This window comes from Anser cygnoides, chromosome 30, assembly GCF_040182565.1.
Source record: "Anser cygnoides isolate HZ-2024a breed goose chromosome 30, Taihu_goose_T2T_genome, whole genome shotgun sequence".
Classification (NCBI taxonomy): domain Eukaryota; kingdom Metazoa; phylum Chordata; class Aves; order Anseriformes; family Anatidae; genus Anser; species Anser cygnoides.
This window is the reverse complement of record NC_089902.1, coordinates 3,828,814-3,855,928: the sequence shown is the minus strand read 5'-3', so window position 1 is coordinate 3,855,928 and position 27,115 is coordinate 3,828,814. Positions and strand designations below refer to the sequence as shown.

The following is a 27,115-nucleotide window of genomic DNA, read 5'->3' as shown; positions in this document are numbered from 1 at the left end:
CATCCAGTTTTCCTACATATCAGTGCCACCTTCACATTGCCTTTGTCTCCTTGTCCTCACTGCCTCCAATGCTCTGCTCTAACGAGCTCCAAGGGAGGCTGTGTCAGTGCTGGCCCTCAGGGGGACACTGCAGGAAACTTGCCTCTGACTTGGACTTGTTGAGAGATGTCTTCAATTGTCTCTCAGTGCCTGAGGTTCGTGGGCTCCTCAGCAGAGCCCCCCGAGGGGGGATTCCAATGCCTTGGGCTGGGCGTCTGGTGCTGAGCTGGGCCGGGCTCGTGGGACAGAGAGAGCTCGTGGCAAGAGGGCCGTGGTGCAGAGAGACAGCTGTGCCCAGGAGCAGCTCCTGTGCACAGCGCAGCACGGCTGGGGGCTCTGACCGCAGCTGGCACGGGCAGAGGAGAGAAGGAGAGAGGGCTTGGAGGCAGTGAGGAGCCAACAACAGAGGGCAGCGTGTGGCAGGACAGATCTGCAGGCTCTTGGCACCGTGAGTCTCTGGCAGCAGGGCCATGCAGGTGGGGTTGCCAGAGGGGTCTTCTACAGCTGGCAAATCCGATGCCTGACAGCATCTGTCGGGATAGTTGTATCTCTGTTTTTCCAGAAAAGTGTAGAAGATGCTGTAGAGAATGTCATTTATAAGGGGGCATTTCAAGAGGAAGACTGAGCATCAGTTTATCTGAGCTTTTTTTGAATTCTGTACTTTCAGATTCCTGCAGTGGAGGGGAATCTGAGTGAATCCAAGTACACATCTTGTGGGATGGGTCTGTGAGCATGGACAGGGAGGAGACGTGGGGACACAGAAGCGGCTCCCAGCAGGAACACAGGCAGGCAGCAGGGACATGGGCAGGCGGTCAGAGGGAGCTGCTGCCAGAAATGCTGTGCGAGGGAAGGCTCAGGCACCTCCCTGCCAGCCCCAGCAGGGCAGGCGCCTTCCCTGGGACACCCCCTGCTCTCCTCTGCCACCAGCACAGCCTCTGCCCTCAAGCCCCCGCTGTCCCCAGCAGGAGCTGCCTCCTCTGCAGGCAGAGCTGCAGCACAGGAGGGTGTGCTGAGTGTCCGTCTGTCCCTCCCTGGCCTTGCCTCCCCTGGCAGCAGCACGCTGCCATTCCTCCTGGCTTCTCCACCTGGCCGTGCTGCTGCTGCTCTTGTTCCCAGGCTGCCTGGGGATGGGGGTTTCACCTGCCCATGGAGTGAGCCCTCGGGGTGCCTGGGGGAAGGGGAGTACGGGGACAGGGTGAGGGGTCTGGAGATGGGCACTGGGAGCCTGGTTTCCTCTGCTCTGAGCAGCGTCCATGTTTTTTTTGAGATGTTCTTCTGAGTGCAGCTGTCTTGTAGATCAAAGAAATGCCCACAGAGGGCAGCTGATAGCAGGACTGATGGACTTCGGGCCTTAACTCGGACTTAGAAGCAGCCTTCAGGTGTCTTGGGGCAGCTAGAATAAAAAATACAAAATAAAAATAAAAAATCCCAACAGCACTCCTCAACAGTTGGTTTGAATGTGAGCCAAACTGCGGCAAAAGTCTTTGGTATTAGGAGTAAAGTAAAGCTGAGATAAAACCAAATTCCTCTTTATGTCTGGCTGTAGGACAGGACTGACTCTTCCATTGCCCACAACAAAGTCTCCTGCTCCCAGGGACACCCTAAGGCAGGACCAAGTAGAACTCAGGAAAGGGACCTGCCATATGCCTGCCTGGATGTGGAGAATCATTTGGGGAGGTTTAAATGAGAAATGGTAGGAGTTTTCCTCTGCTAAGTCGGTTGTACATTATGAATGTCTTTCTATTCTTTGAGCAGAACCCAATGCCTCTAAACAGCAGATGTCCAACAGAAGTTCCATCACCGAGTTCCTCGTGCTGGCATTCGCAGACACGCGCGAGCTGCAGCTCCTGCACTTCGGGCTCTTCCTGGGCATCTACCTGGCTGCCCTCCTGGGCAACGGCCTCATCCTCACCGCCGTAGCCTGCGACCACCGCCTCCACACCCCCATGTACTTCTTCCTCCTCAACCTTGCCCTCCTCGACCTGGGATCCATCTCCACCACTCTGCCCAAAGCCATGGCCAATGCCCTCTGGGACACCAGGCCCATCTCCTATCAAGGATGTGCTGCACAGGTCTTTCTGTTTGTCTTCTTGATTTTGTCAGAATTTTATGTTCTCACCATCATGTCCTATGACCGCTATGTTGCCATCTGCAAGCCCCTGCACTACGGGAGCCTCGTGGGCAGCAGAGCTTGTGCCCAGATGGCAGCAGCTGCCTGGGGCAGTGGCTTTCTCAATGCTGTCCTGCACACGGCCACTACCTTTTCCCTGCCCCTCTGCCAAGGCAATGCTGTGGACCAGTTCTTCTGTGAGATCCCCCAGATCCTCAAGCTCTCCTGCTCAGATGCCTACCTCAGGGAAGTTGGGCTTACTGCTGTCAGCTTCTGTATAGGTGTTGGTTGTTTTGTTTTCATTGTGCTGTCCTATGTGCAGATCTTCAGGGCAGTGCTGAGGATGCCCTCTGAGCAGGGCCGGCACAAAGCCTTTTCCATGTGCCTCCCTCACCTGGCCGTGGTCTCTATGACTGTTAGCACTGGCTTGTTTGCCTACCTGAAGCCCCCTTCCATCTCCTCCCCATCCCTGGACCTGGTGGTGTCATTTCTGTACTCAGTGGTGCCTCCGGCAGTGAACCCCCTCATCTACAGCATGAGGAACAAGGAGCTCAAAGATGCAGTGAGGAAAATATTTCTATACATGCTTCTTCATCATCAAGAATGACTTCATTATTGTGATTATTATCATATCATTTTTGTCATTATACTTATTTTCAAAATATAATATTAGAAATAATCCTAACAGGACTACCTGTTTATTTGGGAAAATGAGAGAATGATTTCGTTAAGTCTATTTTTATTAATATTTTTACAACATTTTATATTGATAGAAATAATGTTATTCTTATCTTTCTACATAACAAGTTATAAAATTATTTTCATCCGGTCATAGAATCATGGAATCATCGAATGGCCTGGGCTGGAAAGGACCTCAAAGATCATCTAGTTCCAATCCCCCTACCATGGGCAGTGACACCTCCCAAGAGATCGTGGTTGCTCAAGACTTCATCTACCTTGCTCTTGAAGACCTGCAGGGATGGGGCATCCAATACCTCTGTGGAAAACCTGTTCCAGTGCCCCACTATCCTCTGAGTGAAAACTTTCTTTCTAACCTCTAATAGGAATCTCCCCTTTTAGTTTAAAACCACTTCCCCTTGTCCTATCACTGTCTACCTGAGTAAAGAGTCCTTCTGCATCCACTTTATAAGACCACTCTAAGTATTGAAAATCTGCAATGACATCACCCCGGAGCCTTCTCTTCTCCAGGCTGAACAGCCCCAGCTCTCTCAGCCTTTCTTCATAGGAGAGGTGCTCCAGCCCCTTGATCATCTTCGTGGCCCTCCTTTGGATCCACTCTAACAGCCCACAGCCTTCTTGTGCTGGGGTATCCAGACCTGGATGCAGGACTCCAAGTGGGGCCTCACAAGTGCAGAGCAGAGGGGGACAATCACCTGCCTCCACCTGCTGGCCACTCCTCTCTTGATGCAGCCCAGGATGCACTTGGCCTTCTGGGCTGTATGTGCTCACTGCTGGCTCATGTTGAGCATTTCATGCAGCAGAACCCCCAAGTCCTTCTCTGCAGGGCTGCTCTCAATGAGTTCTTCTCCCAGCCTATCCCCATGTCTGGGATCTCCCTGGCCCAGGTGCAGCACCTTGCACTTGGACTTCCTAAACGTCATAAGGATCACATGGGCCCAGTGCTCAAGCCTGTCCAGGACCCCTTGGATGCCATCCCTTCCTTCTATAGTATCACTAGTATATCACTATAGTATCTATAGTATCCACCACTCAGCTTGGTGTCATCTGCACTCAATGTCGCTGTCTATGTCATTGATGAAGACATTAAACAGTACTGGTCCCAGGACAGACCCCTGAGGTAAAGCACTTGTCACGACCCTCCACTTGGATATAGATCCATTGATTGCCACTCTGTGGTTTTGACCTTTAGCCACTGAATGGTGCACCCATCAAATGCATCTCTCTCCAATTTGGAGACCAGGATGTCATGTGGGACCGTGTCAAAGGTCTTACAGAAGTCTCAGTAGATGACATTGGTCAGTCTTCCTTTATCATCTGATGTGGTCACTCCATTGTAGAAAGCCACCAATTCGATATGGCACGATTTACTTTTTGGTGAAGCCATGCTGGGTGTCTCGGATAACTTCTTTGTCTTGCATGTGCCTGACACTGATTCCAGGAGGATCTTTTCCATGGTCTTGCCAGACACAGAGGTGAGGTTCACCATTCTGTAGCTCCCTGGGTCCTCCTTTCTACCGTTCATCAAAAGGGGAATGATGTTTCCCTTTTTTCCAGTCACCAGGGACTTCACCCGACTGCAAGGACTCTTCAGATATGATGGAGAGAGGCTTGGCAACTACATCAGCCAGTTCCCTCAGGACCTGGGGTGCATGTCATAAGGCCCCATAGACTTGTACGTGTTTAGTTTCACAAGGTGTTCCCAAACCTGCTCTTCACTTACAGTGGGTGGGACTTTGACCCCCAGTCTCCATCTCTGGGTTCAGGGAAATGAAAGACCCTGGAAGCCTGAGTGGCAGTGAAAACTGAGGCAAAGACGTTGCTGAGTCCCTCAGCCTTCTCCATGTCTGTCATTACCAGTTCACCCTTCTCATCCACCAGAGGGGGAACACTCTCCTTGGCCTTTCTTTTCTGAGCCATGTATCTGTAGAATCGCTTCCTGTTATTCTTTGCTTCACTTGATAAGCTCAGTTCCATCCGTGCCTTGGATTTTCTTATCCCATCCCTGCACATCCAAAACAAATCCATGCATAAGGGCCTGGGAAAAAGGAACCCTGGACCATCGAAGCCATTCTGGAAACAAAACTTGTAGGTAGGAAGCGCAGTTTTGTGGAGGTGCAGAGCCAATGGGCACGTTGTGGAGGATGATCCTAAAGACCTTTGTGTCCTTTTCCATCCTGACTACAATGCCTCTTCTGTCTCAAGACTAGAGTAGCCAACAGAGGTGAGACAGACACTCTGGGATCAAGAATGTCATCTGAAAGCTGATCCCAATAAGATATGGGGAGGTCAGGAGCAGCCTGGACGAGAGAGATGTGAGATTTTGGGGTGGGAAGAAGAGCTTGGCCAGCAGAAATTAATGATTTCGCAGAGGTAAGAGGGTTCATGTAATGTTGATGCTGCGGTAACACTGGCTTAAAACAGTCACGTATGGCCCTTATCTTACTTGAACGAGGAATTTTAATCCCTAAACCTAAATGCTACTCCAACACTCTGACAGGAATCAGTTTTCTCTCTTGCTAATCCTAATGCCTTCCCTTAACACTAGCATTAAAATGTTCTATTTAAACCTAGACTTTTTGGGAGACCTAAACAAAAACCTAAAGCATAGAGCTTGTCCATACTTTAAACACAGATCTGACACCACAAGCAGATCAGCAAACACTCCCACTAAAACTTTGCTTAATGTCTACCCCAGAAAGAAAAAACAGGTACCGAGAGGTCTAGAGAGAGCTCAGATCTACCTCAGGATCTCCTGCCCCAGCAGGAAGAATGTGGCTGTAGCAGTGACTGGGAGGTCACTTCTGTCTCTGCAGCTGATAGGGCAGCAGCAGGAACGTGTCACGCAAAGGGACTGTGAGGTCCCTTGTGTCTGGAGGTAGCAGGTCAGCCTTGGCTTCTCCCTGGGATGTGCACTTTGGAGCTGACATCTGCCAGTGGCCCTGCTAGGCCAGCAGAAGGCCCCTGCTTGGCATGCTGCCTGTGGGATCCCCTCTGCCTCCATCCCCAGGAGGACCCAGACAGAAAGAAGGCCCGCACAGGGCTTGTCCTGTCCCTTCTGCTTGAGGCCAGGACTGGACAGCAGGAGGCACAAGGCTTGGCTGTGTCTAGCCAAGAAGCTGCAAGGCCAGCAGCAGGCCCAGGCCTTGGGAGATGCTGCTGAGGTGACTTCTGTGTGCTTGGCTGACAGGCCGCAAGGAGCCTGATGGGTTGGGATGCCTACTTCAGGAGTGGTTTCCACCCTGATGGAGCTTTCTTTGGTAGTAGGAAAGAGCAGGAGAGAAAAAACTGCCACAGAATCACTTAGGAAGGGTGGCACTGGCCATGAGGAGGAAGAAATGTCCAGGGGAACAACTGGTCTAGCTCCTAGAGACTGAGGCAAAGAAGGAAGTATGTGCCTCAGCCTTTACCTCATCTCTTGTCATCAGGTTTACCCCCACATCCATTAAAGGATGATGAGTCTTCTTAGTCCTCCTTTATTAAAGTGTTTATATAAACGGTTTTTATTGTCTTTGACAGTAATAGACAGATTGAGCTCTACCAGCGCTTTGGCCCTGCTAACTTTGACCTGCACAGTCCCATAACATTCAGGACACAGCTCCAGACAAACTGACAGCATGCATGAGAAGGAAGCACAGAGGAGGTGGAACCTGGCAGCCTTCCATCCCCTGCCCTTCTGTGACTCTGTGCTGCGATTCCATTCAGCTGGTTACTCCTGTGTTATCCAAACCTTCCTGCAGCTCCTCATGCCGCTGTCTTGTCAGAGAAAGCACAATCCCACGAAGGTTGAACTGTCTGCCTGCAGATGTTAACAGCTGACAGAATGCAGCATCCATGTGGGAGAACCTTGAGAAACTGCAGGATTTTGCCTACGGAAACATCGTGGCATTTACAAGGAGAAGAGCCCAGTCCTGCACCAGAAGAACAATAACCCCACACATCAGGGCAGACTGGGACCCTGCTGAGTGAGCAGTGCCCAGGAGGAGGAGGGCCTGGGCACCACGAGGGATGCCATACGAGCAGTGGTGCTGCTCACCGGGAACCAGGCCAGCTTCCTGCAGAGCTGCCTTACGAGGAGCATGGCCACCAAGAAGATCTGAGTTATCAGACTCAGCTCAGATCCTCTGAGATACCACATGGACAAGGGTCTGCAGCCAGCAAGAAAACAGGTACAGGTCTGGAAGTCCCTAGGACAGCCTAGTGTGGAGAGCAGCAAGGGCTGTGACAAGGCTGAGAGTCCCAACAGGACCCAGGGCTTTGTGTCCATGGCTCTGGCTGTTGTCTCTGCCACTGAGGCCTAGGAGGAGACAGCTTATCGGTAAAACACCAGGGCCTCATTGCCTCCTTGCCCCCAGCCATGAACCAGGTAGGGCTCGTACCATTCTCCTGCACTTGCCCATCCACATCCCCATCTCCTCCAGCCCAAGAAAGAGCCCTGAGCAAGGTGTGACAGGAACAGGTCTCTCTTCCAGGGTTCCAGGGGTCAAGGCCTGACCCTTGTGCTTGATGAAATTCATCCAGCTTGCAAAAGTGACATCAGGGTCACCTTCACACTGCCTTTGTCTCCTTGTCCTCACTGCCTCCAATGCTCTGCTCTAACGAGCTCCAAGGGAGGCTGTGTCAGGGCTGGCCCTCAGGGGGACACTGCAGGAAACTTGCCTCTGACTCGGACTTGTTGAGAGATGTCTTCAATTGTTCGTGATTCTTCAATTGTTCAATTGTTCAAAGGTTCGTGGGCTCCTGAGCAGAGCCCCCCGAGGGGGGATTCCAATGCCTTGGGCTGGGCGTGTGGTGCTGAGCTGGGCCGGGCTCGTGGGACAGAGAGAGCTCGTGGCAAGAGGGCCGTGGTGCAGAGAGACAGCTCTGCCCATGAGCAGCTCCTGTGCACAGCGCAGCAGGGCTGGGGGGCTCTGACCGCAGATGGCACGGGGAGAGGAGAGAAGGAGAGAGGGCTTGGAGGCAGTTGGCAGTGGGAGGATGCTGAGAGCTGCCTGCAGGAGAAATCTGCACAGCCCTTGACAAGGTACGTCTCTGGCTGCAGGGCCATGCAGCTGCACGTCCTGGAAGGGTCTCCTGCTGGGTCTTGTTGCTGGGGGGGCAGTGGGCAATGCAGTAGGCTTTGGGGGTCCTGCTGGATGGCACTGCGAGGTGAGGAAGTCTGGCAGAAGCCCCTTGGAGTGTCATAACCCAGCTGCCCCTGGTCAGCCAAGATTGGAGTGGCCAATCCTCCTCCAGATACTGCAGGGGATGCAGATGGGATAGTGGAACAGCCCGGACTGAAAATATTCATGTCTGTCTGTGGGGTGTTCTTCTGGTCTGCAGGCTTCTCTCCAGAAGGATGCAGCTCTCTCGTGGCATCCTTGTGTTATCCAGGTGCCCCAAGGAGAAGACACCTCTGTGCTAAGGCCATGTCCGTGCTGCTGGATGGCTGTCTGTGGGCAGCTGGAGTGAGGCCTCTGCAGCCCTGGCAAAGAGGGAAAAGCTGAGATCCTGCTCATGCAAGACCAGGTGAGGATCCTGTCCAGCTGCACTTGGTCTGGGGCTTCTCTGCTCCCAGCTGTCGGTAGTTTCTTCTCAGGGGAAAACCGAATAGATGGTTCTTCCTAAACATTACAGGCGTAGCTACCAGAAAATGAAGCAAATAAATGCCTCTTGTTCTACACAATCGTTGGATACTTTCCTTGAAGCAACACTGCAAATCTTCTGGTCTGACCAGTGGACTGAACTTGAGTTTCCCCCATGTTCCTGCCTCCCTCCTGCTGCACAGCAGGAAGGACTCCTCTGGAGCCCACAGCAGCCCCTGCTCCCAGGGCCACTCTCAGCCAGCACCAGCTGCAGCTGAAGCAGGAGAGCTGCAAAAAGGTTCTCCTGCGAAGAGAGAGGCTTGGGCTAGGGGTGCTCTAAGGCTTGCAATAGGTTTTCCTCAGAGAAGTCTGTTTTAACTTTTTTCTGCCTTATCCTCTTCAACAGACAGCTGTGTTTAATGTTAGCAAATGCTCAACATCAGCTGTGTGAGCGAGTTCCTCCTGCTGGCATTCGCAGACACGCGCGAGCTGCAGCTCCTGCACTTCGGGCTCTTCCTGGGCATCTACCTGGCTGCCCTCCTGGGCAACGGCCTCATCCTCACCGCCGTAGCCTGCGACCACCGCCTCCACACCCCCATGTACTTCTTCCTCCTCAACCTCGCCCTCCTCGACCTGGGCTGCATCTCCACCACTCTGCCCAAAGCCATGGCCAATGCCCTCTGGGACACCAGGGCCATCTCTTATGAAGGGTGTGCTGCACAGGTCTTTTTCTTTGCCTTTTTGATTGGAGCAGAATTTTATGTTCTCACAGTCATGTCCTACGACCGCTATGTTGCCATCTGCAAGCCCCTGCACTACGGGAGCCTCGTGGGCAGCAGAGCTTGTGCCCAGATGGCAGCAGCTGCCTGGGGCAGTGGCTTTCTCAATGCTGTCCTGCACACGGCCACTACCTTTTCCCTGCCCCTCTGCCAAGGCAATGTTGTGGACCAGTTCTTCTGTGAAGTGCCCCAGATCATCAAGCTCTCCTGCTCAGGTTCAGACTACCTAAAGGAAGTTGTACTTCTGGTTGTTAGTGCATGTTTAGCATTTGGCTGTTTTGTTTTCATTGTGGTGTCCTATGTGCAGATCCTCAGAGGCGTGCTGAGGATGCCCTCTGAGCAGGGCCGGCACAAAGCCTTTTCCACGTGCCTCCCTCACCTGGCTGTGGTCTCCCTCTTTCTCAGCACTGCCCTGTTTGCCTACCTGAAGCCCCCCTCCATCTCCTCCCCATCCTTGGACCTGGTGGTGGCAGTTTTATATGTGGTAGTACCTCCAGCAGTGAACCCCCTCATCTACAGCATGAGGAACCAGGAGCTGAAAGCCACACTGAAGAAACTGATTCTAGTTGTATTATTTACTTACTAAGGAACTGTCTATCTCTCCTTTCTAGTTTAACTCAAGTTAATCTCAGGCAAGTTGTGACCCTTAGGTGTAGCATTTGTCCTGGTTTCAGTTAGGACAGAGTTAATTTTCCTCCTAGTAGCTGGTAGGGTGCTCTGTTTTGGATTAGGATGAGAAGAGCGCTGATAACATGCTGATGTTTTAATTGTTGCAGAGCAGTGCTTACACCAAGCCAAGGACTTTTCAGCTTCTCGCTCTGTCCTGCCAGCAGGCAGGCTGGGGGTGCAGCAGGAGCTGGGAGGGGACAGACCCAGGACAGCTGACCCAAACTGGCCAAAGGGGTATTCCATACCATCTGACGTCATGCTGAACAATTTATATGGGGGTACTGGCCACGATAGGGTGGCCGGCTGCTTGGGGATAGGCTGGGCATCCGTCAGCAGGTGGTGAGCAATTGCATTGTGCATCACTTGTTTGTACACATTATTATTATTACTATTATTATTATTATTAATATGCATAGTCGGCACAAAGCCTTTTCCATGTGCCTCTCTCACCTGGCTGTGGTCTCCCTCTTTGTCAGCACTGCCATGTTTGCCTACCTAAAGTCCCCCTCCATCTCTTCCCCAACCCCGGACTTGGTGGTGGCAGTTCTGTACTCGGTGGTGCCTCCAGCACTGAACCCCCTCATCTACAGCATGAGGAACCAGGACCTCAAGGAGGCCATGAAGAACCTCTTTGGATACATGCTTTTTTTGAACCATTAATGTTCACTTGAGTTCCAGGTTTATTTCAGAAACTGGAAAATATTTTTTATTATTTGTCTTTATGAATATTTTCTCCAAGTTGTGGTTTTCATTTAAATAAAGTTATTCTTGACATTCTGCCTGTTATTTTTTCTAACTTACTTTGACCCAATAGTCTCATGTAAAACTGGGCTTCACATGTAGATAAATACAGTAAAGAAGCCAGGAGAAATTCATTGTTATCAGCTGCCGTCTCTTCCCATCTCCTGTGCAGCTGGGGGAGCAGCCCCAGCACACAGGAGGGGCTCAGGGCCCAGAGCCCAGCTGCCACAGGGAGGAGCAGCCCCGCTGGCCCTCGCGGCTGCCCCTCACTGCCCGCTGGGCTCTGCCTCTCTGCTGCCTTCGGGTCGGGGCTGCTGCTTCCCTGGAGCCATGGCCATGGCCAGCAGCAGGACGTGGCCTTTCCACTGCTGCTCTCTTTTTGGTTCCTCATTGTTTTCTTGTGCTCTTTTATCTGTGTTAGTCTTGAGGTCTCATGTACCTTGGTGACAGTCCTGTTGTCTCTGCAGTGACATCCCTGTGGCTGCAGGCAGCAGCAGGCACTGTGCAGCCCTGGGTCACAGCTGGCCTCCCTTCTAGCACCACAGTAACAAAAGGGGCTGCTCAGGGCAAACCCAGAAGCCTGGGCACCTCTTCCAAATGTGCTATCAGGAATAGAGCCAAGGGGTTGCTCCCTGCTCTTCTGTTTCCTGGGCTTCTTCATGGAGCGAAGGACACCGGCTGAAAGTCCAGGGTGGTCTGTGAAGGAACAAAGTGATGGACCAAGAGCTCAATTTGTGGTGGCACTTCCCCAAGCAGACAACAACTGGTCTTGGACTTATCAGCACGGGACTGTGCCTCCCGCAGTGGGTCTGATGGCCGATGTCAGCCTGGAGAGGAATCTGGAGCTGCCAGAAGATGTCAGGGGATCTCCAGGGACAAGGAGCTCAGTGGGTAGTGAATAGAAAACTTCATAAAATGAGTGACCATCCAAAGAACAGTCTGGTAAAGGAAAAGTCAAATCTGAGGGGACCATGTGCTAAGGGGGATGCACAGAGCTCCTCCAGTGAGATGCCACTACTGCAGGGGAAGAGGGGAAGGTTGGAGAGCCACGTGGGACCTGCGGGCAAGAGTAGTGTGTGCAAAGCATTTGGGTATATTTGCAGGGGCAGCGTGAGCACGGGAGACAGCAGTGAATGGAGCCTGCAGAGCGTGAGCCTGTCCCATGTGGACTGACCAGAGCTCAAGTGCTCAATCTGCTGTGAGCAGGCAGAGGAAAGCTCTGCAGCCCCAGGGCATGCAGCAGTCCCACCAAAGGAGTCTGGCGAGAGATTCCTTGCAGCCCTGGGACAACAGCAGTGACCCCATGAGCTGGGTCTGCCTCCCAGCCTGCCCAGCACGGCCCTGCAGAGTGCCCCTGTGCCCTGGGCACCACAGCCCCCTCGCTCTGCAGAGCAGCACCGCCAGCTGGGGCTGGGGCTGGAGCTGGGGCTGGGGCTGGGAGGGCGCTTCCCCTGAGTGTCTTCTAGGCCAGCTTCAGGCACATGGCTTCTGGATGTGAGCGTGTTCTTTGCTGTGTGCAAGGAGCTGAGAGACCGCCAACAGGCACGGGACTGAAACATTGCCTGCAAGGTCCCTCCTGCCCTAGCACCTCCCAGAACCGGCACGGAACTGGCTCCCATGCATCAGAAGGTCTGGGAGCCCAGCAGCAGTGCCACGGGCTTGAAGGGTCACAACCAGATCACTTCTACGTGGGCAGGTCCTGGGCCAAAAAGGGGGTGTTTTGTAGGTATGGTATTATGAGGTAAGTGTTGCCTCAGAAATTCCTAATCTTTTCCTAAGTCAATGTCTCTAAAGCGGATTGTGTGTTGAGCTCTTTCTGAAGCGGCAGACAGGTCCCTCCTTGGCTCCTGGCTGGGATCAGTGCCTTTAGGCTCACATCTGCCAGGGTCCATGATAGGCCAGCAGAAGGCACCTGCTTTGCACACAGTTTGTGAGATCCTCTCTTCCTAAGTATTAGTAGGCCCTGTAGTGGAAGAGGTCTTGGACAGGGGTCGTCATGTCAGAGGTGTCAGCTTTTGCCTAAAGTCATCCTTCAGGACTGCTTTCAGGTCTCTGCAAAGAAGTGGCCACTGCCTCCAAGATGCCAGGGGCAAACTGAGGCATGCATGAGGGCCTGGGAGAAGTTACCCTGCACCCATACCTTTACTGGATGCGAGGGGAAACCTAGTTACTAAGGATGAGGAAAAGGCTGAGGTGCTTAATGCTGCCTTTGCCTCAGTCTTTAGCGGCAGTACCGGTTGTTCTCTGGATACCCAGTGCCTTGAGCTGGTGGAAGGGGATGGGGAGCAGGATGTGGCCTTCGCTATCCATGAGGAAATGGTTGGCGATCTGCTACGGAGCTTGGATGTGTGCAAGTCGATGGGGCCGGATGGGATGCACCCGAGAGTACTGAAAGAACTGGCGGAGGAGCTGGCCGAGCCGCTTTCCATCATTTATCGGCAGTCCTGGCTATCGGGGGAGGTCCCAGTTGACTGGCGGCTAGCCAATGTGATGCCCATCTATAAGAAGGGCCGCAGGGCAGACCCGGGGAACTATAGGCCTGTCAGTTTGACCTCAGTGCCAGGAAAGCTCATGGAGCAGATTATCTTGAGGGTCATGACGCGGCACTTGCAGGGCAAGCAGGCGATCAGGCCCAGTCAGCATGGGTTTATGAAAGGCAGGTCCTGCTTGACGAACCTGATCTCCTTCTATGACCAAGTGACGCGATTGGTGGATGAGGGAAAGGCTGTGGATGTGGTTTACCTTGACCTCAGTAAGGCTTTTGACACCATTTCCCACAACATTCTCCTCAAGAAACTGGCTGCTCGGGGCTTGGACTGGCGTACGCTTCGCTGGGTTGGAGACTGGCTGGATGGCCGGGCCCAGAGAGTTGTGGTGAATGGAGTCAAATCTGGTTGGAGGCCGGTCACTAGTGGTGTCCCCCAGGGCTTGGTACTGGGGCCGGTCCTCTTTAATATCTTTATCGATGACCTGGATGAGGGCGTCCAGTGCACCCTCAGTAAGTTTGCAGATGACACCAAGCTAAGTGCGTGTGTCGATCTGCTCGAGGGCAGGAAGGCTCTGCAGGAGGATCTGGATAGGCTGGAGCGATGGGCTGTCAACTGTATGAAGTTCAACAAGGCCAAGTGCCGGGTCCTGCACCTGGGGCGCAACAACCCCAAGCAGAGCTACAGGCTGGGAGATGAGTGGCTGGAAAGCTGCCTGGCCGAGAAGGACCTGGGAGTATTGGTTGATAGTCGGCTGAATATGAGCCAGCAGTGTGCCCAGGTGGCCAAGAAGGCCAACAGCATCCTGGCCTGTATAAGAAGCAGTGTGGCCAGCAGGTCTAGGGAAGTGATTGTGCCCCTGTACTCGGCTCTGGTGAGGCCGCACCTCGAGTATTGTGTTCAGTTTTGGGCCCCTCGCTACAGGAAGGACATGGACGTGCTCGAGCGAGTCCAGAGAAGGGCGACGAAGCTGGTGAGGGGTCTGGAGAACAAGTCTTACGAGAAGCGGCTGAGGGAGCTGGGCTTGTTCAGCCTGGAGAAGAGGAGGCTCAGGGGCGACCTCATCGCTCTCTACAGTTACCTTAAAGGAGGCTGTAAAGAGGTGGGGGTTGGTCTGTTCTCCTACGTGCCTGGTGACAGGACGAGGGGGAATGGGCGAAAGTTGCGACAGGGGAGTTTTAGGTTGGATGTTAGGAAGTACTTCTTTACCGAAAGGGTTATTAAGCATTGGAACGGGCTGCCCAGGGAGGTGGTGGAGTCACCATCCCTGGAGGTCTTTAAAAGACGTTTAGATGTAGAGCGTAGCGATATGGTTTAGTGGAGTACTTAGTGTTAGGTCGGAGGTTGGACTCGATGATCTTGAGGTCTCTTCCAACCTAGAAATCTGTGATACTGTGTGATACTGTGATCCATAGGAGCCATTCTAGATCCAAAAGCTGGAGGCAGGAAGCACAATTTCAGGGTGGTGCAGAGCTGCTGGGGACATTGTGCAGGGTGCTCCTACAGCCTTTGTGTCCTTCTCTGTGCTGGCTTAGGAAATGCTTCTTTCTCAGGAGCAGAGTAGCCAACCGAGGTGAGACAGATACTCTGAGTTCATGAAAACCATCAGAAAGCTGCCCCTAAGAAGATGACTGATATGGGGAAGTCAGGAGAAGCCTGCCCAGGAGAGATGTGAGATCTGGGGGAGGGAAGAGGAGCTTGGCCAGCAGAAGCTAATGATTTTGGAGAGGTAAGAATGCTCAGGTAATGTTGATCCTGCAGTAAAGCTGACTTAAAGCAGACATGTGAGGCCATTGCCCTATTTTAACCTGTAACATTAATACCTAAATCTAAATGCCACTCCACACCCTGACAGGAATCCACTGCTCTAAGTATTGACCACAATATCCCTTGAAGCCAAAATTAGTCCATAACACCTTTCCATTAACTTTACTCTCTTGCTCACCCTGATCCCTGCCTTTAACACAAGCATTAAAATGCTCTATTTAACCCAAGCCTTCTTGCAGACCTAAACAAAATGCTAAACCAAAGAGCTTGCACATACCCTAACCACAAACCTGAAACCCAAAGCCCAACACCAAACCCTCCCACTCAATATTTGCTTAAGCTCACACCCAGAAATGTTCCCCGTAGTCCCTAATGCCATACATGAACAACTAACATCCAAACCCTGAACTCCTGTGCATTGTTTAATCTCTAACCCAGAAATATGAGACCTAGTCCCTAATTCCATTCATGAAAATCTAACACATAAAGCCCCTGTCCCTGTGCATTAACCTCCTCACCTTCAGCCCCTCTACTAACCCTTAACTTAAGGTGCTTGGCCCCTTGGGGCAAGGCAGGAACTGTGAGACTTCTCTGCAGCCACATGGCATTCAGAGATGGATGTGAGGGGCCATGGATCTGATCAGCTTGTGGGCCACAAGGAGGAGATGGGTGGGAATGCTCTGCTGAGCTCAGCTCTGCCTCAGGATCTCCTGCCCCAGCAGGAGGAATGTGACTGGGGCAGTGACTGGGAGGTCACTTCTGTCTCTGCAGCTGATAGGGCAGCAGCAGGAACGTGTCACGCAAAGGGACTGTGAGGTCCCTTGTGTCTGGAGGTGGCAGGTCAGCCTTGGCTTCTCCCTGGGATGTGCACTTTGGGGCTGCCATCTGCCAGTGGCCCTGCTAGGCCAGCAGAAGGCCCCTGCTTGGCATGCTGCCTGTGGGATCCCCTCTGCCTCCGTCCCCAGGAGGACCCAGACAGAAAGAAGGCCCGCACAGGGGCTGTCCTGTCCCTTCTGCTTGAGTCCAGGACTGGACAGCAGGAGGCACAAGGCTTGGCTGTGTCTAGCCAAGAAGCTGCAAGGCCAGCAGCAGGCCCAGGCCTTGGGAGATGCTGGTGAGTATCTATGATCACACCCTAGCTTTGTGTTTCAAGGAACAGCTGGTGAGGGTTGATGAGATATTGGTGAAATGATGGAAATGCTGGGATGAGAGCAAGGTGGTGGACAGAGATGGGTGTCTGCAGACTTCAAGGAAATAGGGCAAAGTGTGGAACAGCATAGGAAAGCCTGCAGAGGAGAAGGCAGAGGGTGCTGGCGGGAACGGAAGGCCCCAACAGCCATGATGTTTTTGTCCCTTTGGCTAGAGCTTCTGAGGAGACGAAATATAGTCATTGCAATGGGGCCTCACTGCTTCCTTGATACCCTGTGCAGGGGTGGGGAGGTGTCCTAATGAGGTTCTTCCCGTGGCATCACACTGACCACCACATCATACAGACCCCAAGAAGAGCCCTGAGCCAGACGTGGGGGTGCAGGATCTCCCCTCCCAGTGGCTGGGGTCAGGCCTTGGACCTTCTGCTTCACCAAAACCAACCAAGACTTTTCTCAGCACAGCGCTTTGCCTGTCTGGAATCATGGCCTCCAATGATCTGCCCTAGCAAGTCCCTGGGGAGGTTTTGATAGTAACAGCCCTCAGTGGGGCCCATTAATACTCCAAGTCACTTCAGCTTTTCCTTCTGACTATACCTTCTCAAGCGGTTACATCATTCTCCTCTCAGTACCTGAGCTTCATAGACTGAGCACCAAAATACACCATGGAACTCATTAAAATGCAGAACGTCCTAAGCAGACATATCTCTCCCATAATTTTCTTCAAGACTTCAAGACTTGTGCGCTAATTGGAGAGCTTTCATGGTGTAGTTAAGGAGGAAGATTTCAAGAAGCACCTGAAAAAAATCTTTTCTCATCTCAAGGATGCGTTTAGTTGAATTTCACTTTGGAGCATTATTCTCTAACTGATATTGATCCAGGGTGTCTCCTTTGGAGACCTGCATAGGGAGGAAAAGCAGACTCTTGAGGTCTGACACTGCATGGAGAACCTTGCTCCTCAGCACCCCAGCCCTGACATTTCTCTCTTTGGCGCTTGCATCACTTCTCCTTCCACCAGACTTCGGCCCAGAAGCCTGCAGCTGGATGTTACAGCTCCTTTGCACCAGCTCCCTCCTGCTTGCCTTAGAGACCTGGATGCACACAGGCGCAGAAGGGTTTCTCCTTATTTCAAACCAATCAACAGGAAAACATGCAGCAAGTTTCCAAAAGCAAAGCAAGCTCCTCATCCTGTATGCCTCCTCTGAGGATTTGCTCCTCAAACCAGTTGCTCCTCAAAGCAGCACCTGGGTTGGTGAGGGCGGTCTGAGTGATCCAGGAGGAAGGGGAGGGCAAGCCAGGAGAACCATGGGAAGTGCATAGGTCCAGACAGGCAGCTGGAAAGGGGACATTCAGCATGGACTGTTTAATCCAGACGTGTGGATGTATCTGGAAGATGAGGGAGCACGCAATGATAGACAGAGCAATGACAATGCAAGTGCAGGTGAACACCAGTATTTCTTTTTCTGTGACAAATATACATCCTGAAAATGCATATTTCTTCATGAGAGAAATTACACTGTGTGACATTTTACGGAAGGGATTGAATCGTTTGAGGTAATGAGGTAATGAGCTTTATGACTTAAGTTCGGAAGAAAATACTGGGTACTGAGACAGAGCTTTGCTGTCTGACCATATACAACCAGTGCCAAGGTCTTCAGAGAAGTTTACTCACATTTGAAATATTTCCTTGAAATCACATTTCCTGGTTACGGTTTCAATGAAAACATTAGGCCTCCAGAGGCTCTGGTGCAGTTAGAGTAATTCCCTGGAATGGAAGCTGTCTGAAAGGACCTGCAGGAGACCAGAGCCCGTTGGTGGATAAGGTGGGGACAGGTGATGTTTCCCGGGCACCTCCACTGCCAGCAGTGGTGTTTCTCCTTGAAACTGCAGCCCAGCCCAGCACAGGAAACCCCTTCAAGGCAAATTCCTTCTTCAGCCATTCTTTGGGATAGATTTTAATTTGAAATGACCATTGGGATCCCAAGACACTCTTCCTCCTTCCTAGTAGACACCTAAACATCCATTTACGATATGGGTCCTGTGTGGAAAACTCAGCCTGAAAGACTCAAGAGCAGGACACTTCAAATGGCTGAGGCAGAACCCATCAGCTTGCCCCACTTTGGGGAATCATCCCCTTCCAACTAGGGATATGAAAGTGAAAAATGTGAAATGACCCGTCAGGTCAATGCACAGAGTAAGGGAAAGTCACACATATTGTGCTGGAGTGTCAGAAGGCAAAAAGCACTGCACTGTGCCTCAGAGTAATCAAGGAGACCTAATCCAGTTCATCTGTGAGATAAAGCAGAGTGAAGGACGTTGAGTTGTGTCCCAACATGAAGAAGGATGTACATCACTGGTGAAGGAGCTGTCTTTTTGTGCCATCACCAATGCAAATTATACAAGAACTGTATCAAATAAAGGTAACGTTTCCAACCCTGGCCCTGTCACACCATGGGGCAGCGGAGGGATCTTTTTCAGTTTCAGCCTCTTCTTCAGAGAGGCTTTGCCCTCTCCCTGCGCACCACGAGGCAGATCCTGGCCCTGCGTGAGCGCCGTGCAGGTTGTGGCAGGCTGCGGTGAGGGGACGAATGTCTTGGTTCCCCTTCCTGCTCTGCCCTGGCCAGCAAGGGCCCCGAGCGGCCTCGTGTCCCCTGCCCCTGCAGCTCGGGGCTCCCTTCCCCAGCCCTGGCTCTGCAGCACCAAGCCCTGCTGGGAGCCCTCCCCTGCATGCTGCCACCGCTCCCTGACGCTGCTGGTGCCCTCTGCCGGGCACTGCCCAGCCCAGCCCAGCCCCTGCCCACCTCTCCCCACCTCCCGGACCTCTCCCCAGCCCAGCAGCCCAGGCTGGGCTGGCCCCAGGCCAGTGCCCACCGCAGCCTGCTGCAGGGCTCTGGGCACGGCCAGCACAGCCCCAGCCCCTCGCAAGGCACCGCAGCTGCTGGCACAAAGGCGGCTCTGGGCCTCCCCAGCAGCCCCCGCGCTGGGGCCAGCCACGGCTCAGGAGATGGAGGGCCGTGAAGCTGCAGGAGCCCTGCTCTCCTGCCTGGGACATCCCCAGCACAGAGTGCCTGTGCCCCGCAGGGCCAGCCCCGCTCCCCAGGCCAGCACAAGAGGCCTGGCCCAGGCACAGAGCAGCTCCAGGTTCCTCTCCAGGATGCCATTTGCCATCAGACCCAGCACCACTGGGACAGTCCCAAGTAGATATTTCAGGGACCAGTTATTGTTTTCTCGCCATAGGCAAGCAAGAAAGGAGCTCCTGGTCCAGCCCTTGGTCCTTCACTGGTCACTCTGGGGTTCTGATCCATTCTGAGGCCCAGAAAAGCAAGAGGTCTGTTCAGGAAGCAGCTCCTTGGGTGTATTCCTGAAACCAGGTTTGCAAGAGGCTTGCAGAGATATTGAAGAGATGCCAATGTAGAGGTAACAGGACTGTCACCAACATACATGAGATCTCAGGGCTTATCCAAATACAAGAAGCACAATGTGGAAGCCAGAAGAGAGCAGCAGTGGAAAGGCCACGTCCTGCTGCTGGCCATGGCCATGGCTCCAGGGAAGCAGCAGCCCCGACCCGAAGGCAGCAGAGAGGCAGAGCCCAGCGGGCAGTGAGGGGCAGCCGCGAGGGCCAGCGGGGCTGCTCCTCCCTGTGGCAGCTGGGCTCTGGGCCCTGAGCCCCTCCTGCGTGCTGGGGCTGCTCCCCCACCTCCAGAAGAAGAAAAGAGATAGGACTTAGAAACAGTGAAATTCTTTTGGATTCTTTTATTGTATGTAAGTACCCATGATGCCCGGTTACACAGCTATGTGATAGTATTGGATCAAAGTAAATATAATAATCAAGAGATTAGAGGATACCTATAAAATATTTAAATAAATATATTTTCATACTTGTAAGAAAGTAATAATACAGAGAAAGAAAAACCAAAGATTGTCATAATATTTTTTGAGAGTTCTCTTAAGGTAATTGGCCCTTTATCAACGTTGGATAAGCATGTATCCAAAGACACAGTCACATTCCTCCTTCTTGGGCAGGAGATCCTGAGGCTGAGCTGACCTCTCTCTAGCCCCCTCAGTACCTGTTTTTCACTTTCTGGCTTAGAGATCAAGCAAAGTTTTAGTGGGAGTGTTTGGTGTTCTGCTTGTGGTGTCAGGTCTGTGGTTAAGGTATGGACAAGCTCTGTGGTTTAGGGGTGTTTTAAGTCTGCCAAGAAGTCTAGGGTTAAATAGAGCATTTTAATGCTAGTGTTAAGAAAAGGGATCAGGGTGAACAAGAGAGAAAATGGATTCCTTTCAGAGTATTGGAGTAGCATTTAGGTTTAGGGATTAAAATTCCTGGTTCAAGTAAGATAAGGGCCATACGTGACTCTTTTAAGTCAGTGTTACTGCAGCATCAGCATTACATGACCACTCTTACCGCTACGAAATCATTAATTCCTGCTGGCCAAGCTCTTCTTCCCACCCCAAAATCTCACATCTCTCTTGTCCAGGCTGCTCCTGACCTCCCCATATCTTATTGGGATCAGCTTTCTGATGACATTCATGATCCCAGAGTATCTGTCTCACCTCTGTTGGCTACTCTAGTCTTGAAAAGGAAGTGGCATTGTAGTCAGGAGGGAAAAGGGCACAAAGGTCTTTAGGATCATCTTGCACAATGTGCCCATCAGCTCTGCACCTCCACAAAACTGCGCTTCCTACCTACAAGTTTTGTTTCCAGAATGGCTTCGATGGTCCAGGGTTCCTTTTTCCAGGCCCTCCCGCATGGTTTTGTTTCGGATGTGCAGGGATGGGATAAGGAAAGCCAAGGCAAAGATGGAACTGTGCTTATCAAGTGAAGCTAAGAATAACAGGAAGCGATTCTACAGATACATGGCTCAGAAAAGAAAGGCCAAGGAGAGTGTACCCCCTCTGATGGATGAGAAGGGTGAACTGGTAATGACAGACATGGAGAAGGCTGAGGAACCCAACAATGTCTTCTCCTCAGTCTTCAGTGCCAGTCAGGCTTCCCAAGTCTTTCATTTCCCTGAACCCAGAGATGGAAGCTGGGGTCAAAGTCCCACCTGCTGTAAGTGAAGAGCAGGTTCGAGACCACCTGATGAAACTAAACATGCACAGGTCTATGGGGTCTGATGACTTGCACCGCAGATACTGAGGGAACTGGCTGATGTAGTTGCCAAGCCTCTCTCCATCATATTTGAAGAGTCCTGGTAGTCAGGTGAAGTCCCTGGTGACTGGAAAAAGGGAAACGTCACTCCACTTTTGATTAAGGGTAGAAAGGAGGACCCAGGGAACTACAGAATGGTGAGCCTCACCTCTGTGCCTGGCAAGATCATGGAAAAGATCCTCCTGGAATCAATGTCAAGGCACATGCAAGACAAAGAGGTGATCAGAGACAGCCAGCATGGCTTCACCAAAGGGTAAATTGTTTTGGCCCAATCTGGTGGCTTTCTACAATGGAGTGACCACATCAGACAACAAGGGAAAACCGACCGATGTCATCTACTTGGAATTGTGTTGTCACAGTCCGCCATGATAATCTGGTCACCAAATTGTAGAGATACACATTTGATGGGTGGACCATTGAGTGGATAAGGAGTTGGCTTGAAGGTCACACCCAGAGAGAGATGGTCAACAGCTCTATGTCCAAATGGAAGCTGGTGATGAGTGGTGTCCCACAGGGGTCTGTCCTGGGACTAGTGCTGTTTAATATCTTTATCAATGACAGGGACAGTGGGGTAGAGTGCACCCTCAACAAGTGTGCATATGACACCAAGCTGAGGGGTGTAGTGGATGCAACAGAGGAAGGGATGCCATCCAAAGGGTCCTGGACAAGCTTGAAATTTGGGCCCATGTTAACCTGAGGAGGGTCAACAAGTCCAAGTGCAAGGTGCTGCACCTGGGCCGGGGAAATCCCAGACACAGGGATAGGCTGGGAGAAGAACTCATTGAGAGTAGCCCTGCAGAGAAGGACTTGGAGGTTCTGCTGCATGAAACGCTTGACGTGAGCCAGCAGTGTGTGCTTGTAGCCCAGAAGGCCAACTGCATCCTGGGCTGCATCAAGAGAGGGGCGACCAGCAGGTGGAGGCAGGTGATTGTCCCCCTCTCCTCTGCACTTGTGAGGCCCCACTTGGAGTCCTGCATCCAGATCTGGGGCCCCCAGCACAAGAAGGATGTGGCCTATTAGAGTGGGTCCATAGGAGGGCCACGAAGATGATCAAGGGTCTGGAGCACCTCTCCTATGAAGAAAGGCTGAGAATGTTGGGGCTGTTCAGCCTGGAGAAGAGAAGGCTCCGGGGTGATGTCACTGCAGAATTTCAGTCCTTAAAGGGGCCTTATAAAAGGGATGGAGAAAGACTCTTTACTCAGGTAGATAATGATAGGACAAGGGGGAATGGTTTTAAGGTAAAAGAGGGGAGATTCCTATTAGAGGTTAGAAGGAAGGTTTTCACTCAGAGGATAGTGGGACACTGGAACAGGTTTTCCACAGAGGTATTGGATGCCCCATCTCTGCAGGTCTTCAAGAGCAAGTTAGATGAAGTCTTGAGCAACCATGATCTCCTGGGAGGTGTCACTGCCCATGGTAGGGGGGTTGGAACTAGATGATCTTTGAGGTCCTTTCCAGCCCAGGCCATTCTGTGATTCCATGACTCTATGACTGGTTAAAAATAATTTTAACACTTGGTATGCAGGAGGACAAGAATAACATTATTTCTATCAATATAAAATGTTGTTAAAATATTAATAAAAATACTTAAGGAAATCGTTCTATCAGTTTCCCAAATAACCAGGTAGTCCTGTTAGGATTATTTCTATTATTACATTTTGATAATAAGTAAAATGACAAAAATGATATGATGATAATCACAGTAATGAAGTCATTATTGATGATGAAGAAGCACGTATAGAAATATTTTCCTCACTGCATCTTTGATCTCCTGGTTCCTCATGCTGTAGATGAGGGGGTTCAGTGCTGGAGGCACAACCGAGTAGAAAACTGCCACAACAAGATCCAGGGACGGAGAGGAGATGGAAGGGGGCTTCAGGTAGGCAAACATGCCAGTGCTAACAGTCATAGAGACCACTGCCAGGTGAGGGAGGCACGTGGAAAAGGCTTTGTGCTGGCCCTGCTCAGAGGGCATCCTCAGCACAGCCCTGAAGATCTGCACATAGGACACCACAATGAAAACAAAACAACCAAAGACTGAAGAAACACTATACACAAGTGCCCCAACTTCCCTGAGGTTGGCATCTGAGCAGGAGAGCTTGAGGATCTGGGGGATTTCACAGAAGAACTGGTCCACAGCATTGCCTTGGCAGAGAGGCAGGGAAAATGTAGTGGCCGTGTGCAGGACAGCGTTGAGAAAGCCACTGCCCCAGGCAGCTGCTGCCATCTGGGCACAAGCTCTGCTGCCCACGAGGCTCCCGTAGTGCAGGGGCTTGCAGATGGCAACGTAGCGGTCATAGGCCATGATGGTGAGAACATAAAATTCTGACAAAATCAAGAAGACAGACAGAAAGACCTGTGCAGCACATCCCTGATAGGAGATGGCCCTGGTGTCCCAGAGGGCATTGGCCATAGCTTTGGGCAGAGTGGTGGAGATGCAGCCCAGGTCGAGGAGGGCGAGGTTGAGGAGGAAGAAGTACATGGGGGTGTGGAGGCGGTGGTCGCAGGCTACGGCGGTGAGGATGAGGCCGTTGCCCAGGAGGGCAGCCAGGTAGATGCCCAGGAAGAGCCCGAAGTGCAGGAGCTGCAGCTCGCGCGTGTCTGCGAATGCCAGCAGGAGGAACTCGCTCACAAAGCTGCTATTGGGCATTTCCTGCCTCCGGGCATGGTGTCCTGCCCAAGGAACAGAAATACACTAATAATACGGCAGAGTGACCTGAGAAAACCATTCCCATTTCACAGTTAAGTCCCTCATAGCACTTGCCCAATTGCACACAGGTAGTTGGCAGATCCCTTTCCTGCGTTGGATTCAGTTGCTCTGTGCGGGCATCTCTTTGACTGCAGGACAATTCCACTAAGGAGGTTCTCCTGAGAAGAGTTTGAACACTGCTGAGAGCAGAAGCCAGGCTCCAAGTGCCCATCTCCAGACCCCTCACCCTGTGCTCGTACTCCCCTTCCCACAAGCACCCCGAGGGCTCACCCCATGGGCAGGTGAAACCCCCATCCCCAGGCAGCCTGGGAACAAGAGCAGCAGCAGCACGGCCAGGTGGAGAAGCCAGGAGGAATGGCAGCGTGCTGCTGCCAGGGGAGGCAAGGCCAGGGAGGGACAGACGGACACTCAGCACACCCTCCTGTGCTGCAGCTCTGCCTGCAGAGGAGGCAGCTCCTGCTCATTGAAAATGATCTGTGCTCACCTCAAGCCTGCAGAGACCTCCCAAAGGCAGGGCACTGGGCATCGGAGGGTTTGCGGCTCCTAAATATCAGCTAGGATAAAGCCTGAGAGGACCACAATGATGATGTTGGTGCAGTCTGTGGGCTGAGGTGCGGGAAGGGACTTTATGAAGTTCATTGATGGCATATTGGTCCCTCTCTGCAATGCTCTAGGAGTCTCAATCTCCTGTACAATCCTGACAACTCATTACCATGAAACCTGCCTCCCCTCCACCGCAGGATTCTTCAGGCACGGAGTGCAGAAAAAGACTTGCTTTTCTGGTAGCGCCTGGCTTGGTCTTTCTCTTGAAAATTGCAATCATAAATGCCATTCACTAAAGTATCTTCTACTCCTCACTGGAGAAACAGAGAGACCCATCCCGACAGCTGCTATCAGCCATCGGATGTGCCAGCTGTAGAAGAAGAAGTAGAAGTAGAAGTAGAACATCTACAGTAGAACTCCTACAGCAGAACTGTAGAAGTTGCCCTCTGGCAACCCCACCTGCATGGCCCTGCTGCCAGAGACTCACGGTGCCAAGGGCCTGCAGATCTGTCCTGCCACACGCTGCCCTCTGTTGCTGCGCTCCTCACTACCTCCAAGCCCTCTCTCCTTCTCTCCTCTCCCCGTGCCAGCTGCGGTCAGAGCCCCCAGCCCTGCTGCGCTGTGCACAGGAGCTGCTCCTGGGCACAGCTCTCTCTCTGCACCACGGCCCTCTTGCCACGAGCTCTCTCTGTCCCACGAGCCAGGCCAAACTCAGCAACACACGCCCAGCCCAAGGCATTGGAATCCCCCCTCGGGGGGCTTTGCTGAGGAGCCCACGAACCTCAGGCACTGAGAGACAATTGAAGACATCTCTCAACAAGTCCAAGTCAGAGGCAAGTTTCCTGCAGTGTCCCCCTGAGGGCCAGCACTGACACAGCCTCCCTTGGAGCTCGTTAGAGCACAGCATTGGAGGCAGTGAGGACAAGGAGACAAAGGCAATATGAAGGTGAACCATATGTGTAGGAAACTGGATGTGTGTCACCAAGCAAAAGAACCAGGCCTTGACCCCCAGCCCCTGGGAAGGGAGATCCTTTCCCTTCACACACTGCTCAGGGCTCTTCGTGGGGCAGGAGGAAATGGGGATGTGCATGGCCAAGTGCAGCAGAATGCTACGAGCCCTGCCTGGTTCATGGGTGGGGGCGAGGAGGCAATGAGGCCCTGGTGCTTTACCGATAAGCTGTCTCCTCCTAGGCCTCAGTGGCAGAGAAAACAACCAGAGCCATGGACACAAAGCCCTGGGTCCTGCTGGGACTCTCAGCCTTGTTAGAGGCCTCTGTCCTCTCCACACCAGGCTATCTGAGGGACAGATTTTTGTCAAAGGCAAAATATAAAAATAAAAAAATTTTATATAAATATGTTAATAAAGGAGGATTAAGGAGAATCATCATCCTTTAATGGATGTGGGGGAAACCTGGTGACGAGATATGAAGTAAAGGCTTAGGCACTTAATATCTTCTCTGCCTCAAGCTCTAGGAGGAAGACCAGTTGTTTCCCTGGACATTTCTTCCTCCTCGTGGCGAGTGCCAACCTTCCAAGGTGTACTTTGTGGCAGAGAAAGAGCTCTCCTGCTCTTTCCTGCTACCAAAGAAAGCTCCATCAGGGTGGAAACCACGCCTGAAGCAGGCATCCCAACCCATCAGGCTCCTTGCGGCCTGTCAGCCAAGTACACAGAAGTCACCTCACCAGCATCTGCCAAGGCCTGGGCCTGCTGCTGGCCTTGCAGCTTCTTGGCTAGACACAGCCAAGCCTTGTGCCTCCTGCTGTCCAGTCCTGGCCTCAAGCAGAAGGGACAGGACAACCCCTGTGCGGGCCTTCTTTCTGTCTGGGTCGTCCTGGGGATGGAGGCAGAGGGGATCCCACAGGCAGCATGCCAAGCAGGGGCCTTCTGCTGGCCTAGCAGGGCCACTGGCAGATGGCAGCCCCAAAGTGCACATCCCAGGGAGAAGCCAAGGCTGACCTGCCACCTCCAGACACAAGGGACCTCACAGTCCCTTTGCGTGACACGTTCCTGCTGCTGCCCTATCAGCTGCAGAGACAGAAGTGACCTCCCAGTCACTGCCCCAGTCACATTCCTCCTGCTGGGGCAGGAGAGCCTGAGGCAGAGCTGACCTAGGGGAAACGTAGCTGACCTCCAGAGCCCCCTCGGTACCTGTTTTTCACTTTCTGGGTTAGAGATTAAGCAGAGTTTTAGTGGGAGTGTTTGGTGTTCTGCTTGTGGTGTCAGTTCTGTGGTTAAGGTATGGACTAGCTCTCTGGCTTAGGGTTTTATTTAGGTCTGCCAAGAAGTCTAGGGTTAAAGAGACCATTTTAATGCTAGTGTTAAGGGAAGGCATTAGGGTTAGCAAGAGAGAAAGTGGATTCCTGTCAGAGTGTTGGAGTAGCATTTAGGTTGAGGGATTAAAATTCCTGGTTCAAGTAAGGTAAGGGCCATACATGGCTGTTTTAAGTCAGTGTTACCACAGCATCTACATTACATGAACCCTCTTACCTCTATGAAATCATACGTTTCTGCTGGCCAAGCTCTTCTTCCCACCCCAAAATCTCACATCTCTCTTGTCCAGGCTGCTCCTGGCCTCCCCATATTTTATTGGGATCAGCTTTCTTGTGACATTCTTGATCCCAGAGTATCTGTCTCACCTCTGTTGGCTACTCTAGTCTTGAGACAGAAGTGGCATTGTAGTCAGGAGGGAAAAGGGCACAAAGGTCTTTAG

The 27,115-nt window shown here is 52.2% G+C and overlaps 2 protein-coding genes across 2 annotated transcripts in view; one reads left to right on the top strand and one right to left on the bottom strand.

The window, feature by feature from the left end:
- The window catches only part of LOC136787737 (olfactory receptor 14C36-like), a 41,386-nt gene extending 38,630 nt beyond the window's left edge, over window positions 1-2,756 (top strand). The window contains exon 4 of the mRNA XM_066985054.1: window positions 1,818-2,756. Within this exon, the coding sequence (XP_066841155.1) occupies window positions 1,818-2,756 (939 nt within the window). The remainder of the gene's footprint in view (window positions 1-1,817) is intronic.
- Window positions 2,757-22,865: 20,109 nt separating this feature from the next.
- Window positions 22,866-24,098, bottom strand: LOC136787696 (olfactory receptor 14C36-like). Its single transcript, XM_066985009.1, has one exon. It carries the CDS (start codon window positions 23,799-23,801, stop codon window positions 22,866-22,868), a length of 936 nt encoding a protein of 311 aa, XP_066841110.1. The 5' UTR covers window positions 23,802-24,098.
- Window positions 24,099-27,115: the final 3,017 nt, after the last annotated feature.